General features: G+C 42.3%; 1 protein-coding gene across 1 annotated transcript in view; it reads left to right on the top strand.

Moving 5' to 3' along the window:
- LOC124795805 (atrial natriuretic peptide receptor 1-like) overlaps window positions 1–12,275 on the top strand; it is a gene marked incomplete at its 3' end in the record, with an annotated part of 376,775 nt that extends 364,500 nt beyond the window's left edge. Inside the window, exon 7 of the mRNA XM_047259887.1 lies at window positions 12,150–12,275. Within this exon, the coding sequence (XP_047115843.1) occupies window positions 12,150–12,275 (126 nt within the window). The remainder of the gene's footprint in view (window positions 1–12,149) is intronic.
- Window positions 12,276–18,264: the final 5,989 nt, after the last annotated feature.

Genomic DNA, 18,264 nt, shown 5'->3' with positions numbered 1-18,264 from the left:
ATTCTTTCTCTATAAGTATTCTGTGACTAACATAGTCAAAGGCTTTAGACAGATTGCAAAATATGCCCACAGGCAATGTCTTTTTGTTGAGGCATTCCAAAACATTATTCATAAATGAAAATATTGCTTCAGTTGTGGAGATACCTTCTCTGATTCCAAACTGGTTTTTTCTTATTACTGCATGTTTTTCTAGGTGACTGACTATTCTGGCATATATTAGCTTTTCGAGAACTTTAAAAAATGTAGTCAGCAGAGAGATAGGCCAATAGTTTGTAACATCTGAGGCATTGCTTCTTTTGTAGAGGGGCTTTACAATATCATATTTCATCATTTCAGGGAAGATACCTTGTTTGAGAGAGGCATTGAATGTATCGGAATCAGGTCGCTTAGCTGCTGTAATAACCTGAACACCACTTGTATGAAACTCGTATTTATTCTAACTGCACAATTACACATATACACACATAAACAAGCCTCGCAAGCGTCACCAGTCGAAATGTAAACACACACTCTACAAAGGCGCGCGTCAAACTCACATCCTAAGAGTATGTCAGTGCACAGAGATACCACTCTGCTCTATTCTGGTGGTTGATGACCACCACAGAGTCCCCCCCCCCCCCCTTCCAGTGCGGAGCACGGTGAGAGGAGGTGATGTAGATTGGTGTGGTGATCGGTCCATTGTGATGAAGTCACGGTGCCATGCCGGTAGGCGTAGTGGGCAGCCAAAACGGGAAACTGGGATCAAGCGGCCCGGCGATGCAGGGGCATGGTGTGCCATGAGTGGCACACAAATGCAGAGGTGGCCGTCCTCGAAGTGGTGGTTGTCACCTCCTCCACGTCTGTCAGTACCGCAAACGTGCGTAGGAGTGTAACCTGGGCGACTGAATCATCCAATGTGTGGGGGGGGGGGGGGGGGGGGGGGAACATGCAGGATGAACAGTGTCCCATCTCATAGCTGGAGAGACAGGTTCTCGACTGGAAAAGGTGACACGTCAACTTGGAAAATGGCGATGCTGGTGTTGTTGGTCGGCGTCGGCCAGTCGATCGAAACACTAAGGTGAGGGAAGGGAGGGGTGATACCTTCACACGCGACCTTTCCTGCAGCCTCTGAGCTGGGAGGAGAAAACGAACCACTGGTGTCACATGCATCATCACACGCATCACGGGTACCAGAGGGGGGGGGGGGGGGGGGGGGCATTTGGCACGTTTGAGGTATTAGGGATGGAAGGTGGCACGAGAGTGTGGTCGGGGTGGAAGTTGTATTCTGAAGTTGCCTCGTCGTTGAGGCACCAAGCTGATTTAAGGCATGAGACGGACACTGTTTGTTTCTACCGTTGCACAGAATGTCAAAGATCTGCAGCAAGCAGCTTATCACTTTGTGTGGGCCCGAGTAGGGCGTGTGTAGGTCGGGTCGTACCGTATCATCGCACAGCATCACGTAATCGCAAACTTGTAGGTCTTTGTGCACGAAGACACGAGAGACCATGTGTGCTCGTGGGGGCGGGGGGCATACATTCGCGGCAAAGTGTCGGACGCGTTCTTTAAGCATCGGAAGTTCTGACTGCGGGGGAGGATCGGAATCCTCGATGTATTGTGCTGGGAGGACGAAGGGTTCTCCGTACAACAATTCTACTAGGGAGGCTTGCTAATCGTCTTTGTAAGCCGAACGGACACCTAGTAGTACCCAGGGGAGGGCTTTTGACCAAGATCTGTTGTGGCACATCAGCACTGCTTTTAATGAGCGGTGCCAGTGTTCGACCAACCCATTGCTTTGCGGGTGGTAGGCGCTTGTACGTAATTTGTTTGCACCACATAGAACGCATAATTTGCCAAAGAGCACAGCTTCAAATTGTCATCCTTGGTCCGTCGTGACCAAAGATGGGCAACCGAACCACGCAATCCAGGAGGCGATGAAGGCCCATGCGACAGAGTCGACAGTAAAGTCTGTTATTGGAATTGCCTCCACCCACTGACTAACACAGTCGATGATAGATAAAATGTATCGGAAACCCTCGGAAGGAGGGAGCGGTCTGACCAGGTCAAGATGGACGTGACGGAACCTGCCTTTTGTCACCTCAAACGAGCCCAACAGTGGGTATGCGTGACAGCTGACCTTAGTGCGTTGGCAAGGTATGCATGCCTGTGTCCAGTTTTTGCAGTCAGCTCTAATCCCAGTCCATACAAATCACTCTGTTATGAGGCATGTGGTAGCCCAAATACTGGGATGTGCTAGGTCATGGATAGCAGCAAATAACTTACGGCACAAGGCAGCCGGTGCTAGGGGGCGGGCAGTACCTGTGGAGACGTCACAGAGGACTGGTAAGGCCGAACCTGGAATTCGGCAGGGCTCAATTGAGAGCGAGGTGGACACACTATTCAGTAACTGTTGAATGTCATCATCTGCTTGTTGCTGGGCAGCTAGGTCGTCGAAGTCCCAAGAAATGAGATCTTACCAACCCGTGACATATAGTCAGCAACAACATTGTCCACACCCTTGATATAACGGACGTCTGTTGTGAATTGACATATTAGGTCCATGTGCCTGAAACGGCAGAGGGGTGGGGGGCGGGGGGGTGGGAGAGGGGGGGAGGGGGGGGGGGGTAGGTCGGTTGTGGGATTACACACAGCGTCCACCAACGGTTTGTGGTCTGTGTATATAAGGTCACTGACCTACCGTCAATGTCCTCTCGGAAATGCCGAACTGCCTCGTAAATAGCAAAGAGTTCTCGGTCGAAAGTGGACCACTTACGCTGGGAGGCTGACAACTTCCGTGAGAAGAAACGTAGTGGTTGTGCAGAGCCTGCCACCTGCTGCAGGAGCCCAGCACCGATAGCAGCATTGCTTGCGTCAGCTGTGATTGATGTTGGGGCGTCAGACATCGGGTGCGCAAGCATGACAGCATTCGTTAGTGCTGTTTTTAGTGCGTCAAACGCGCGTCGCATGTCGTCGCCCCACTAGACCTTGCGGAGCCCTGAAGTATTCTTTCCGATGAGTGTGTCGGTCAATGGAGCCTGTAGGGATGCGGCATGTGGAATGTGCCGCCAGAAAAAATTTATAGTCCCCAAAAAACAACGTAGGTCGCTGTAAGTCTCGGGCAGGGAGAGGTTGCGTATAAAGGCGACTGTCTGACGTGGGGCGGGTCCCTTCCACGGAAACAGTATAGCCCAAAAATGTCACACTAGAGGACCGCAACTGAGATTTATCATCGTTGATTTGGACTCCATTCTCGGCGAGTATACTAAGAACTGTTGATAGGTGCTGTTCGTGTTCCCCGAGGGTAGTTGATGAAATGAGGATGTCGTCCAAATATGCGTAACACTATGGGAGTGAGAAAAGGATGGAGTCAATAAACAGTTGTCAAGTCTGTGCAGCGTTTTTGAGGTCGTACGGTATGTAACAGCATTTGTAAGGTCCGAAAGGGGAGATAATTGCTGTTTTAGGGATGTCGTACTGGTACATGGGGATCTGATGTTACGCTTTTCGGCAATCAAGTACACCAAAAACGCGTGCACCATGAAGTTGTTGGGTAAAATCTTATAGGTTTGGTATGGGTAGTTGTCTAAAATCATTCTGGCATTCAACTGTCGGTAGTCGCCACACAAACGAAATGAACCTTCCTTCTTGGGCACTAGATGGATAGGCAAGGACCAATTGCTGTTGGATAAACAGACAATACCTGAATCTGTACAGCAGTTTTTGCATGCTGTAATTTGGTGACATTAAGGCGTCGAGCCTTGTTGCATACTGGGGGGCCTTCCGAGGTGTTCAAACGGTGACAGGTACCGTTAGTAATTGCGCGTATCATCTGCGGGACACCCTGGGGAACCACACTGCGACTAGGTGAGGTAGCACGCTCTACATTAGAGGTAGGAATGTCACTGACCTGCGGGAAAATGCATCATTGCGGAGGTATCTGCACCTCGGTGGAGTTCTCGTGGGTGTATCCCCGTGGTGCGGAAGTGTCCCCTGCTGCCTCCCATGCGCGTGACAGTTCAAGGCACTGGGTTGTTAGGCGTGACCGGGTGGCGGAGAGCTCTGTCGTGAGATGGGCGTGTTCAGCTGTCACAGTGGACAAGGTATCACAGTGTGTGGCAGGGGGCGGGGGGAAGGTGGCGAAAATCCCTGAGATCCTGTTGCCAGAAGCGTTATGCAGGAGGGCTGCTGCCTCGAGGTCTGGCGAGAGCCTGAAGTTATGCTGGAAATCCATACCAATAACGGGGCAGTCAACATCCGTGACACAAAATGTCCAGGTGCAGTGTAAATCAGGCGAGAGACTTAGTTGGAGTTCGGCTGAACCGTGGATGTGAATTGCGGAATTGTTGGCTGCTCGTAGTGGCACGGCTGGCGTCAATGTCAAAGATGGGGCGCTCAACTTAGGAATGATGCTAGCATCAGCACCCATGCTCACGAGGAAATAGAGTTGCTCATCCTGTCATGGATGTACAGTCTGCCGGCATGGTGGGCAGCGGGGCTGGTCAGTCGATAATGTTTTTGGCGCACTAAACTGCCGGTGTGAGCCGTGGCGCCTATTCTGACTCGCGCTCCCCGTTTGGGTAGTTGCAGGGTGCGTGACAAGAACATGCAGCGTCGCCGAACGTGATATGATACCAGCATAGTGGGTATGCTGGGGGTTGTGCCTGAGCTGGCGAGCCGGCAACGTCACGTAGCGTGTACTGTTGCACCCGCGTGGAGGTGGGCGGGGCAACTGGTCGAGGAACCGTAACAAGTATGTCCATCTGGCCACCAGGGGGCTCCATCGGCTGCTGCTGTGATCTGTGCGCCCGGCCTCTGCCGGCCGGCCGGTGAAACGTAGTAGACGTGACGGCAGTGTCACAAACATTCGGACTGTCGGAAAACCAGGAGGACGCGACCTGGTGATGTTTGATGATGGAATATGCCTGGTCCGCCAGTCATAGTTTTTCCTCCAGAGTGGCGTTTTGATAAGCCAACAGGTGTAGTTGGAGGTCTGGCGATAATTTCACAAGCCACAACGCCCAGAGTGCGAGGTCGTGGAGTTGCTCCTTGCCCACCTGCACCCTTAAATGGCACCAAAGTTGTGAAGGCGTACGGTCCCCTATTGGCAGGTTGTGAATTACGTAGTGGATGGGTTCTGCTGGAGGGTGATGTGAGCTCTTGTGATGGCATATTTGTGCTGGCTTGGTGGCGAGAGTTATAGGTCACTGACCAGGTCCGGTTCGGCGTGGAGGTGGATAATTAAACAAATGATATGTACGTCGTCTCCCCACACTCCGTGAATGACCAGAATATTGTCCACTAGCACAAACCATGATATAGCGTTGTCCTTCTGTAGTTGTGGCAGCTTCGGAAACCGCCTTACAGGTGGCTGGTGTGGCACTGTGGGAAGATGGCGATGGGGGGACAGCGGAGGCCCGGAAACTGGTATAGGGTCGAGTGTCTGTACTGTAGCGCAATTAGGCCTCTGACCACATGACACACATGGCACAGGAGCAAACGCACTAAGCACGGGCGTCACGGCTGCTGCAAAAGTGGTCGCATGCTGTTGGTATGTCGGGAACGTAGCGGTATGCGCTTCAGGCAAAAGTACCTGGGCGTGTGTCAGGCTGGTATGTAACATATTCATACGCGATGTTGCTGAGCACTGTGGTGAGGGAAGTTCTTGTTTCACCTGCGGTATGAAGTCCGGAAACTGTCACGCGTTTGGATGCACTGCAACATGTGTGGGCCATGGTACGAGGACTGTATTAGTGGGGTTATGTTGTGTACACGGTTTTAACACTGTAGTCAGAGCCGTCAATGGCTAAATTACCGGCAATTCATCCATGAATGAAATTGTAGGCAGACTCATGGCGAGCTCCGGGTCACAAATCATGTGGTGGTTCATTGGTGCATAACAGTGGCAGGAGGAAAGATGAGAAATGCACATACTGTGGTCGTATCGAAAAAGTTTGGGGTCACCACTATGGGAATCAGGTCGCTTAGCTGCTGTAATAACCTGAACACCACTTGTATGAAACTCATGTTTATTCTAACTGCACAATTACACATATACACACATAAACAAGTCTTGCAAGTGTCACCAGTCGAAACGTACACACACACTCTACAAAGGCACGCGCCAAATCCGCATGTCAGTGTGCAGAGATACCACTCTGCTCTATTCCGGTTGTCGATGACTGCCACAAATGTATGAGCTAGGACTGCACTGAACTCATTGCAGCAGGCTTTTAGAAATTTGCTAGAGATGTCATCAACACCAGCTGAATTTTTTGTTTTTAAAGAAATAATGGTTTTTTTTTACTTCCTGTGCTGTTATAGGGGCTATAACTATCTGCTCTATAGAGTTTGGGAAATGACCTTTCAGTATTTTTAATGCTTCTTCTAAGGAGCCATTGTGTCCTGCTTTCTCAGCAACACTTAGAAAATGCTCATTGAAAATTTTTGCCACAGTTTGATTTTGTACCTGTCTATCTTCATTATTGAGAAGAATGTTTTGGGACCTACTGGGGCAATTTTCACCAGTCTCACTCTTTATCACTTCCCATATGGTTTTGATTTTGTTACTAGATTTATTAATTTTGGAGCACAGATACAAACTTTTTAACTTCTGAATAATTTTGCTTAGTACTTTGCAGTATTTTTATAGTGATTTAGCTGGGTGTGGTTCTCTAATTTTTTGTGGCAATGTACAGTTCTCGTTTACTTTTGCATGAAATCTTAATACCAGTGGTTATCCAGGGCTTTTTGGTATGGTTTGTGGTTTGGATCTTCTATATCCTTTTTGGGAAGGTGCTTTCAAACCTCAGTGCCACTACATTACTGAAAAAATTGTACTTGGAATTGGCATTTTCTAAATTATACATAGGTGCCCTGTCTGTGGCTTAGAGATATGATTTAAAAATCTGGATAGTTTCTTCATTAACTGCCCTAATTGTTTTCCAACTGGGACCACTATCATTCACATAAATACTTGTGATGTTTATAGAGAGTCTTTGTCCATCATGGTCAGAAAGATCTCTGCCCAAACTCTTTGTCTTTAAATATGTCTGCTTGTGTCTGTATGTGTGGATGGATATGTGCGTGTGTGCGAGTGTATACCTGTCCTTTTTTCCCCCTAAGGTAAGTCTTTCCGCTCCCGGGATTGGAATGACTCCTTACCCTCTCCCTTAAAACCCACTTCCTTTCGTCTTCCCCTCTCCTTCCCTCTTTCCTGATGAGGCAACAGTTTGTTGCAAAAGCTTGAATTTTGTGTGTATGTTTGTGTTTGTTTGTGTGTCTATCGACCTGCCAGCGCTTTCGTTCGGTAAGTCACCTCATCTTTGTTTTTATATATAAGTAATAATTGTTTATTATAAGTTTGTCTATACCAGAATTAATATGGTGCTCACTAAAACATAAAACATGGGCATAATCCATATCTTGTGGCTCATGTATATTGATTATAAGCTCATTGATCTTACTACTTAGGCCTCTAATGTTCTGGTACTAAATTGCAAGTTTTTGTTTAGCAGAAGCAGTTACACTCTTTTCTCTGTAAAAGAAGTTTTGATTGAAGGTCTGGGCAATGTATTTTTTACTTACAGATTTATGGATGACCCTGCAGGATTAATGGTGTCAGTTCCCTCCCAGGACTGCTTCAGACATTAGTTGAGTCAATGCCACGGCATGTTGAGGCCCTTACGCGTACTTTTGAGTGTCCTACACAATAGTAGGCAGGTGTACCAGTTTCTCTGCCTCTTCAGTGTATTACAAGAATATACAGTCCCATTAAGAAGGATATACACGGTTGCCTCCCTAGGGAACAAAAAATTCACCATCCCAGTTTCCACATATCTAGATGCATGCAGCTTCACAACCCTCAAATGGCTGTTGCCAGTTAGCATTTACTTCAATATTGCACACCAGGGTATGGCTACACCTGGCATTTATCAATATCACATGATGGTAATTGATTAGTGACTCATGAGTAGCAATTTAATGAGGGCTTGGATGTGATAGGATGAATTGATAATGACTTGGAAATGAGTGGACTCAATTCCTTAGCAGATAAAGGCTGCTTGCTTTTTCCAGGCTTCATACCTGTCATATATCCTGAGGTTCCAGATGTGTTGATGCAACACAACAACCCTCATGAAGTATGGGACATGTAATGCTCCCTCCAAGTCTATATTCTGCAGTACTTGCAGCTTCTGTATCACATCTAAAGCAGCCCTCTCGAGACATGCATACTCCAAAATTGTGCAATGTCACCTGAAACAGCCATTTGCTGTAACTACACAACATAATTGTAGAATACTGTTGTTAGGTATGCCAATTTAAATGACAGGAAAATGTGAAATCTGGGAGTGTAAAAATAGGGTTTTACTATACAATGTATGCTGCAGCTCTGCATGGGTAATATTAAATATCTACAGGTGGATGAGTTGTCTGGTGTAGTGAGAATAAATTGTACATAAAATACCATCATTTTGAATTAGTTTATTTATTAGTGAAAACAGCACATGCACACATATGCAACTCATGGTGAGTCCTACAACTCTCCACCCCATATGCAGACTACGAAACCTGCACCCATGACCATCACAGGATCAGTGGTGTCTCTGTTTGAGACCCCCCACTTGACTCTAAACCAAAGGACTCTGATCAACTTTGGATATGCAGCTGCATATTGTGAGCTCTGCTTGCACCCTGTGAGCAAACCCAGCAGCCTTTGCCACTTCCACCAGCCAACCATAGGCACCCTCTATAGCTGCAGGCAGGGTTTCCTCCACATCTCAGATAAGTCCCCCTCCCCCAGCAGATACACTGAGTGCACATTGGAACTCCTTCGGGTCCTGGGTGTTATTTCCCAAAGGGGCCCTATAACATGCCTAATATTGGAGCCTGATTACTGGTAAACCTGTCTTCCCCTCCTCCCCGACACGTGCCTGCTCTGACCCTGCTGAAAGAGCAGCCACCTGTCACAGAGTGAATGGGTGAGGACAGATGGCCAGCCTCCCAACTGACTTTCTGCCTTGAGCAACACAACCATGTTACCATCCTCCACCCAACCTGCAGTGAGCACGGACCCCCACATTGAGTACACTGGAAGGTACCTCGGCAGCAGAGCCCATAGGTGAAGCAAGTGACACCCAAGGTGTCCCAAGCATTGTGCCAGTTTCTCCACCACTGCCACACACTGAGACAGCAGATGGCTGACTGTGACCATATGTGTCTTCAGCCGTTTGTGAACTGTGGCCAGCACCTCCTGCATCTTCACACAGCCACGTGCACACCCTACACATCCTTCTGCCACTAACTTAAGAATTAAATTGTGAAAACAAACAGAAAAAGTGAAATATATGACTTGTTAGTCTGCTGGTGCTTTATTATTGAAGGCTGATGACTGACTAACTATGGTTAATGGTTATTAGCCATCCAAAACAAACAAATAAATGATTATAGTGCTACAGTCTGCACAAGTGTACTCATTAGCATTTATAGAACGCGATACTGTACCTCTCAACTACAAAAATACATGGTCAAATGAAGAATTAAACTTTGCAAAAACACAAAGAATGTATGAATTAGCCTGTTAACACAAACAGAAAAGCTAGACATGGGACATGGTAGTCCCCTGGTGCTACAGCAAAGGTGCCTATCTCCGACTGACTGTGATCAACAGGTACCGGCCATCCAAAACAAACAAACAAATTACTCCTGTGCTACAGATTGCATGAATGTACTCATTACCATTACTAAAATGTGGTACTTTACCTCTTAAATACAAAAATACACAATGAATTTAAGAATGAAACTCTACAAGTACATGAAAACCTGTAAAGAATTTAATAATTAAACTATGAATACAAGCAGAAAACCTAAACACATGACTCACTAATCTCTTGGTGCTTCACCAATAGAGGCTTATGGTTACAAAGTATTCCTATTTTTAATACTGAATTTGTGATATGAAGAGCATGTTGAAGTAAGAGTAGCTTAATGTTGTCCCAATTCTCATATTTTATGCATGTAGATCTGAACTACATAAAGTGACTTTTTTCAATGTTTAATGTCAATTAAATGGCTAAAAATCGTTTATCATTATGTTGAGAAAACTTCATTAACAACTCTTCCTAAAAAAAACACTTGACTTGTTATTTATAGTAACACTAGTCCCATCTGCAAATAAAAATACGTAGCACCTATCAATTTAATTGATGAAAAATCATCAAGACACAAAAAAGAGCAGTGGCCTTCAGATGGGAGGAGATTAGTGTTTAACGTCCCGTCGACAACGAGGTCATTAGAGATGGAGCACAAGCTCGGATTAGGGAAGGAAATTGGCCGTGCCCTTTTGAAGAAACCATCCCGGCATTTGCCTGAAGTGATCTAGGGAAATCACGGAAAACCAAAATCAGGATGACCGGACGCAGGATTGAACCGTCGTCCTCCCGAATGCGAGTCCAGTGTGCTAACCACTGTGCCACCTCGCTCGGTCCTTCAGATGGGACTTTATGGGACACCATACATACTTAGTCTCCAGTCAGATGATTACTGATAACCTAATTTACATGACTTCTATACTGACATTTAATTTCTTGAAACTTTTTGCAGCACTGTTTGTGACACCATAATAATCTAATTTACTCAAAATAATATCACAGATATATTAAAGCTGGGTGCCACAATGGTAATCAAACACACACCCATCTTGTGGACTTTGTGACATTCACCTGCTTTATTTCATCATTGCTCGTCCTCAGTATCGAAGTGTCGTGTTGCTATACTGGCTGCAAAATAGGGGGTGGAAGTTTGACACTGACTATGTAAATGATGTAGACCCCCCCCCCCCCCCCAATATACATATTTAATATGGCCAGTGCACTATTGTTTCACTTTCAATAAGCCTCATTAATACTTTGCAGGCAAACATCCACATACTGCTACAGTAGTTTACTGTTGAACATCTAGAAGCAGTAAAAGCCTAACCACACATTTCGCAGTCTTCCAGATAAATTGAACAGACACTGTCATTGTTTTTACTCACAGCCTAATTGTGTTATACTTATTTCACAATTAAGCTGATGCACTGTTGTTGTTCTAACCAACACAGGTTTCTTGTCTGAAACTTGGACCAATATCCTCACAATAATAGGCACTGAAACTACACATTGTTCAATGTTTAATTTACTGAAATTACAATTAAAACTTAACTCATTAAATTAACTGCATACATCAAAAAACTGGTTCTTTTTAACAGTTTCTTCCACCACAAGGGCTAGGCTGGATTATTTGTTTAAATGATGACATTGACAGATATCATTATGCAAACAATACTGTTGATAAAAATGTTAATTATTTTGCAGTTAATTAAGAGCTGGCTTTGCTAACATGTTTTCAAATAGAGCCAAATAGATCCTTTAAGAATACAATTAGTTGTTCCTCCAAATGTTTATAATTAGTACAGAATTAGTACTAGGAATAGTCGAAATAAATTAGAAAATCAATTACATACATAAAACTAAGCACAAAATTAGATCTGGTGTTATATTCTTTAAAACTGAGGGTCAAACTTTTTCTTTTATGAAAATGCCATTTATACTCACGTATGTTAATGGTGAATGGTGAATGAATCTTTTTGTTGTGCGACTCAGCATCTCCGCTATATGGTGAGTAGCCACTTCCTTTCTCTGGTATTGTTAATGGTAATTAGTCAGACATGAAAAAAATGAATTTTAAGGAGGCAGATAGAAAAACAAGCAGGGAAGTAAAAATATCCCAGCTTGCTTCATCACAACTTGCTATCCAGACATGCCTTATAGATATTATTTTGTGTATTAGTCTAACACACAGTTTTCTTCTGTCAGAAAGTTTCAGTGTTGCTGCTATTCTGCTAATATTTACATGGATGTATTGATTATTCTCATAGGATAAAATTTATTATGTATGAGTCATATTTACCTACCTTATTATATCAGAACAGGAGCATATTTTCAATGGGCATTGTTATTTAATGTGCTACTGAGAGGTATTTTTTTAACTCAGATCAAAATAATTAAATAATTTGTAGAAGGAGCAGCTATTAGGATACAGTACTTTTTACTTCTTCAGATACATTAATTTACTGCAGTTTAGTAACAATTAATTTATTGCAGTTTAGTAATAACTTTTCTTATTTTTATTTCCAGGGGAAAGGAAAAGTAATTACTTACTGGTTACTTGGTGAAAAACAAAGTCTTCCAGTGGTGGCAAATGGCAACAGGGGTCAGATGCCTACTGTTGTAACTGATTCCAGCATGAATTGTGCACTTGCAGTTAGTGCCGAAGAAACTGGCTTAGTATCAATAAGAGGAAGTGCAGGAAATACAAAGAGGAGTGTTACAGAGGCCTGCAACAACATATGTGTCCAAGAAGGAGATAAGAATATAAGTACTGTTTCATCCAGGACTGAAACCAAAAATGGCAATAAATTATCAGCTGCACAGCAATGTGATATTAAAAAGCCAATTCCAAAGAAGTGATTGTTTACGTAGCTTAAAAGGTAAAACTCTGATGTTTAATTGTACTTCATTTCTAAAAGAAAAAGAGGAGTTGCAGTTAGTGAAAATAATATTAAAAATCATATGTAAATTCTTACTTTTATGAGCTTCACTGAATGTCACACTAGTCTCTATATGGACTGGTGACTCATTCATTCTGCTGGTAGACATACCAGATAAGATAATGAGCAGAACTGCATGTGCAACAAATTTAAAATAATGGGATTTTGCCTATTTTGAGGGCAAACTTGATATAGAGTTGCAGAATAGAAATATTATGTGTGGTAATCTGATTAATTATTAAATTTCTTCTTGATTCCAAGGAAATCATTTGTAAAAGTGTGTGAAGAGCAGCTGTTACAACCACCTCTGTTGCCCTCTGGCATTCTTTTTTTCCAACATGGTTCACAATAGGCAGATCTTAATATCATATCTAAAATATTTTACTTCCCAATATATCATTAAGTAACACTACAAGAAGATTACTAACAATAGGTAAGTGAGTTTCTCTTATGTGATTAGCTCAGTTGCATCTTTAAGCAGATTAGTCAGCAGCTCAAGCAGCTTTAAAAATATCTTTGTTGTTAAGTCTTAATGACATACAAGAAGATGGGCTTGTGGTTAGCATTCACATTTGAAACTAACCTTCTTAAGCTTTACAATTTTTCCTACATATCAGAGTAAACTGCAACTGAGGTTATAAAATGTGAATTTGCTATGTAAGTACCATTTTAAAACAAAAAGTACATACAAAAAGTATCATAACATACACCAAGCTTTTGAGTACCATCCTCATAGAAATCACCACCTGATTAGGCAACATCTGCATAAAACACAGTTCTTGACACTTGAGGAAACGCATCGCATAACATTGAAATTGTAAAGCATCTGTTCTCTCTCACTTTTTCATCAACTTTCTGCAACAAACATCAGTATGGCTGAAGGTCACCCACTTTGTACTTCATCATGCACATTCACACAGTTGTCTTTAAAAGTTCTCTTCAATTTCTATACCATCACATCACTCAATTTGTTTTCTCCATACACTCCACTGATCTGATGATGAATTTCACCTGTTTTCACGCATTTAGCACTAATAAAATGAATCACTGTGCATATTTCACAATCTGTGAGATTCACCATTGGGGGAGGCACTTCAAATACTCACAAACGAACATAAACACAGTGAATATTGGCGGTGATTATGTAGATAAGTAAGTTAAAGAGCAGGCTTTTATGTAAAAACATTGCTAAGCAAAATCTACTTGTTTTATTTTTATTTCAAAACAGTACTTACTTAAAAAACATGCCTCATATATGACCCAATATTTTCCTGTATATTAAATACCTAAATTATTCCCAAGTGTTCTGCAGCTCATTACAATTACATGACACCCAGAAACAGAGAGATGCAGTTCAGATGGGACAACTTTCTATGCTGAATTGCAACTTTGCCTCACCTAACTCACTCCTCCCCCTCACAGCCCATTCTTCATCATTGCATATGTCAACCACTTCATGCATGAAAGGCATTCATGAGAGATTAACTCTCATGATATCAATAAAGGCTCCACTACCATAATTTTGAACAACACTACTATCATTACTGCTGGAGGGCCTCTATCAGTGAATGGAAACACCTGCCTCAAAGGCTTCCTGCAGTGATCCTTGCCCAGAAGTCCAGAGTGACTTCCAGTCCTTACTCTGATTTCTATGCCATTCTGAAAGCCTCTCTCCAGAATGTCTCTCTTCTCACTCTCACCTTTCCCCTAATACCTATTTTCTTGAATTCTACTACCTGTGATACCTCACTATGGCTGATTACAGAGTTCCATTGAAATGAACTACACTTTTATAAGCCAATACCCTCACAGTCTACTGCCCATAGCTAACACTCCCATATCCAACACACTAATCACTGATCATCCCAGTTGCAGTCCCTTTACACCTGATACTCTGTCACTGCTAACGCTAACTTTCTCCACAGCAGTATCCCCAATCTACCCATATGATCTTATGCACAGAGAATATCCTAACTCCAGGTATACAACTGTTGCCCAAATTCCACAATCTCTTAACTTTTTTTTTCAGTTTATACCCTCTGCCGCTCCTTCTAGTACCATGGAGGTTATTCTTAACACATGTTCTATCACCATTTCCCTTATTCTTGTCAGTGGTTTCCATGTATTACTTTCTTGAGTATTCTGTGGAAAACCCTCTCATTCTTTACCTTATCAGTCCACCTAATTTTCAACATCCTTCTATAGTATCATATCTCAAATGCTTTGATTATTTTCTTTTCTGATTTTCCCACAGTTCATGATTCACTACCATGCAATGCTCTGTTCCTAATACACATTCTCAAAACCTTCTTGCTCAGATTAAGGTCAATGTTTGATAACAGTGGACTTCTTTTGGTCACGAATGCCCTCTTTACATGCACTTATCAGCTTATGTCCTCCTTGCTTTGTCCTTCATGTGATATTCTGCTTCCAAGGTAGCAGAATTCCTTAACTTTACCTACTTTGTGGTCTTCAGTTTTGACATTAAGTTTATTACTAATCTTATTTCTGCTACTCCCCATTACTTTCAACTTTCTTCAGTCTACTCTCTATTTCTTTACTCATTAGACCTGTTTTGTCCCATGAAACAGATCCTGTATTCTTCTTCACTTTAACTAAGGATACCAATGTAAAATGAGCAAATGTTATCATTGATAACCTTTCGCCCTGAATTTTAATCCCTCTCTTGAACCTTTCCTTTGTTTCTGCCATTGCTTCTTTGATATATACATATATACACACTTTTTAATCTGAATGCTTCATTCTTGGTCTTCAATTTTTAGTTTTCCATCTTGGTTCTTGTATGTACTGTATATTATCTTTCTTTCCCTACAATTTACTCCTATTTTTCTCAGAATGCTAACAACCTGCAACATTTTACATTGTCAAATCCTTAGTCCAGGTCAACAAATATTATGAACAAGTCTTGATTTTTCTGAAGCCTTACTTCCGTTACCAACTGCAATCTCACACTGGTCGCTCTGGTGCCCTTACCTTTTCAAAAGTAAAACTGATTGTCATCTAACTGATCTTCAACTTTTTCTTCCATTCTTCTTTATATTATTCTTGTCAGCAACTTGGATGTATAGACCATTATGCTGAGAGTGCAATAGTTCTTGCACTTATCTGTTGATGCTATCTTTGGGATTGTGTGAATGATATTCTTCCAGAAATCTGATGGCCTGTCTCCGGACTCATAGATACCCCACATCAGTTTGAATAATCACTTAGTTGCTAATTCTTCCAATGATTTCAGAAATTCTGAAGGACTGTTACCTAACCCTTCTGCCTAAATTGGTCATAAGCCTTCCAAAGCACTATTAAGCTCTGACTCTAATACTGGATCCCCTATGTCTTCCATACTGACTCTCATACCTATCTCAGTCACATCATCAGACAAGTCCTCCCCCTTGCAGAGGCACTCAGTGTTCTCTTTCCACTTCTCTTTTCTCTCCTCTACACTTAAAATGTAATTCCCATTGTGCTCTTAATGTTAATGCACCTACTTTTAATTTCACTGAAGGCTGTTTTGACTTTTCTATATACCTCAATCAGTCCTTCCAATGATCATCCCTCTTTCAGTTTCTTCACATTTTTCCTGCTGCATTTTCACATTGGCTACCCTGCACTTCCTTCTTATTTCATTCTTAACTGATTTACATGTCTGTATCCTGAATTACTTTGAACAGTTTGTAATTCCTTCCTTTGTTGATCAGTTGGTGCATTTGTTCTGTTACTTGTGATTTCTTCACAGTTACCTTCCTTGTACCTATGTTTGTCTAACCAATTTCTGTGAATGCCCTTTCCACATATGTGCATTCCTCATTACCTCAGTATCCCACTTCTTTGCTGTTTGATTCCTCTGGAAATTTCAGGATACTCTTCATCATTGCTACATTGAGATCCCAAAATATATCTCTTACTGGGTACTCTTTACAATCCAATATCTGATTTTGAAATCTCTGTTTGACCATGATGTATTCCAGCTGGAATCTTCCAGTATCTCCAGGTCTCTTCCAAGTATAATTCCGCCTCTTGTAATTTTTTAACAGTGCTTCCACTGTCACTAGCCAAATTTTGTAACAGAACTCAGTTAGTTTTTCTGCTCTCTAATTCCTAGTACCATCCTCATAGTCTCCCATGACTCTTTCTTCTGTTCCTTCCCCTTCTACCAGAAGGGGAAGGAAACACCATGATTATTAGATTTTCATCTCCATTTACATACTGAATTACCCATTCAGTATCCTTATATTCTTTATCTGTCTCTTCATCTGCTGCTTGTGATGTTGATATAGGTTTTCTGTCAGTTCTGAATAGAATAACTCTATCACTGGATTGTTCAAAGAAGCCACTCTCTGACCTACCTTCCTATTCATAATAAATCCTATTCCCATTACACCATTTTCTGCCTCTGTTGATATAACCCTACACTTTTGTAACCAGAAACCCTTATCTTTTTCTCTTCATTTCACTTCACAGATCCCCACTATATCTAGACTTAAAGATGCTTTCAGCGATCAGGAGATCATCATGGCATTTTTTTCAATTACAGGCTACATTTACTGTGGATACACATTGCATGTCTTTAATGCAGTGGATTTCACAGTCTTCTGCATCCTCATGCTGTTAATCATTGGTAATTCTTCCACCTTGTATGGGCATTTTATCATCCCATGAGATGGCATTACAAGTCACCATACATTTCATGGTGAAGGGTACTTTGTACCACTACCAGATAATTCTATTTCATCATATTCATGACCAACTGTATTCTCAGGAATGTTGGATGAAAATTCCCAGTACTGATTTTATCAGTCTATGTCCCCAGATTTCTTGAATTGCCTTGTATGTCTTTGAGGAATCCTTTTTATGATAGTTCACATTCATTAACCTCAAACTGATTCCCAATTTATTTACTCGGTCCACAGCCTTCCATGCAGAAAGTACCTTTACCTCACTGATGGCTCCATAAGAAACTCTGTTGAATCAAAACTACTATTTGTCAGCTACACATCCATGTTGACAGCTGCTACATATTTTTAGTAAACACACCATCCTAAATTCCTCCCTGCAGCAGGTAGTACTGCAGTCATTATTGTAGTGACCAAACAAGACAGGAAGATGAGGTATTGATATTCATAGCTGAGAATGAAGTCAATTTCAGTTTAACTGTAGATAATTATTTCTCCTATATCATACAAAAATAAGCATATTCCTAACTTTCCAAAGGTGACCAACCTCTATGATGATAAAAGACTGAGATTAACAAAATCAGAAATAAAATGTAGTTGTATTTTTATCAAGAAACTTCCCAGTAGTCATATCACTGAAAGTGCTTCTGCTCTAGTGCCTTATAGTGTACCATCAGCACAATAATGCTGCACCACTTAGTTCTATTATTCTCAGTTGAATTCCTCAAAAGACAATGCTTTGGTGGAGCTTGCCTGTGATTAAACCCAGCATCTGGTATAATATGTGTAAATCTCACACTGCAAACTTCCAGTTAGCTGTGGCTTATACAGGCTGGACCACCGAAAGCTCTAAAATTATGTCTTCCAGAACAATTGAATCATTTGTACTGGATGTGAAATAAATCAGAAATGATTGAAACTAAACATGTAACTAGTTCTGCTGTGCCTTGTGGAGGTGAATGTGTACAGAAGCAAAACATCAATTATGGGACAGCCTGTGAGGTACCTCAA

This window comes from Schistocerca piceifrons, chromosome 4, assembly GCF_021461385.2.
Source record: "Schistocerca piceifrons isolate TAMUIC-IGC-003096 chromosome 4, iqSchPice1.1, whole genome shotgun sequence".
NCBI lineage: Eukaryota > Metazoa > Arthropoda > Insecta > Orthoptera > Acrididae > Schistocerca > Schistocerca piceifrons.
This window is presented reverse-complemented; position numbering and strand designations above follow the sequence as displayed.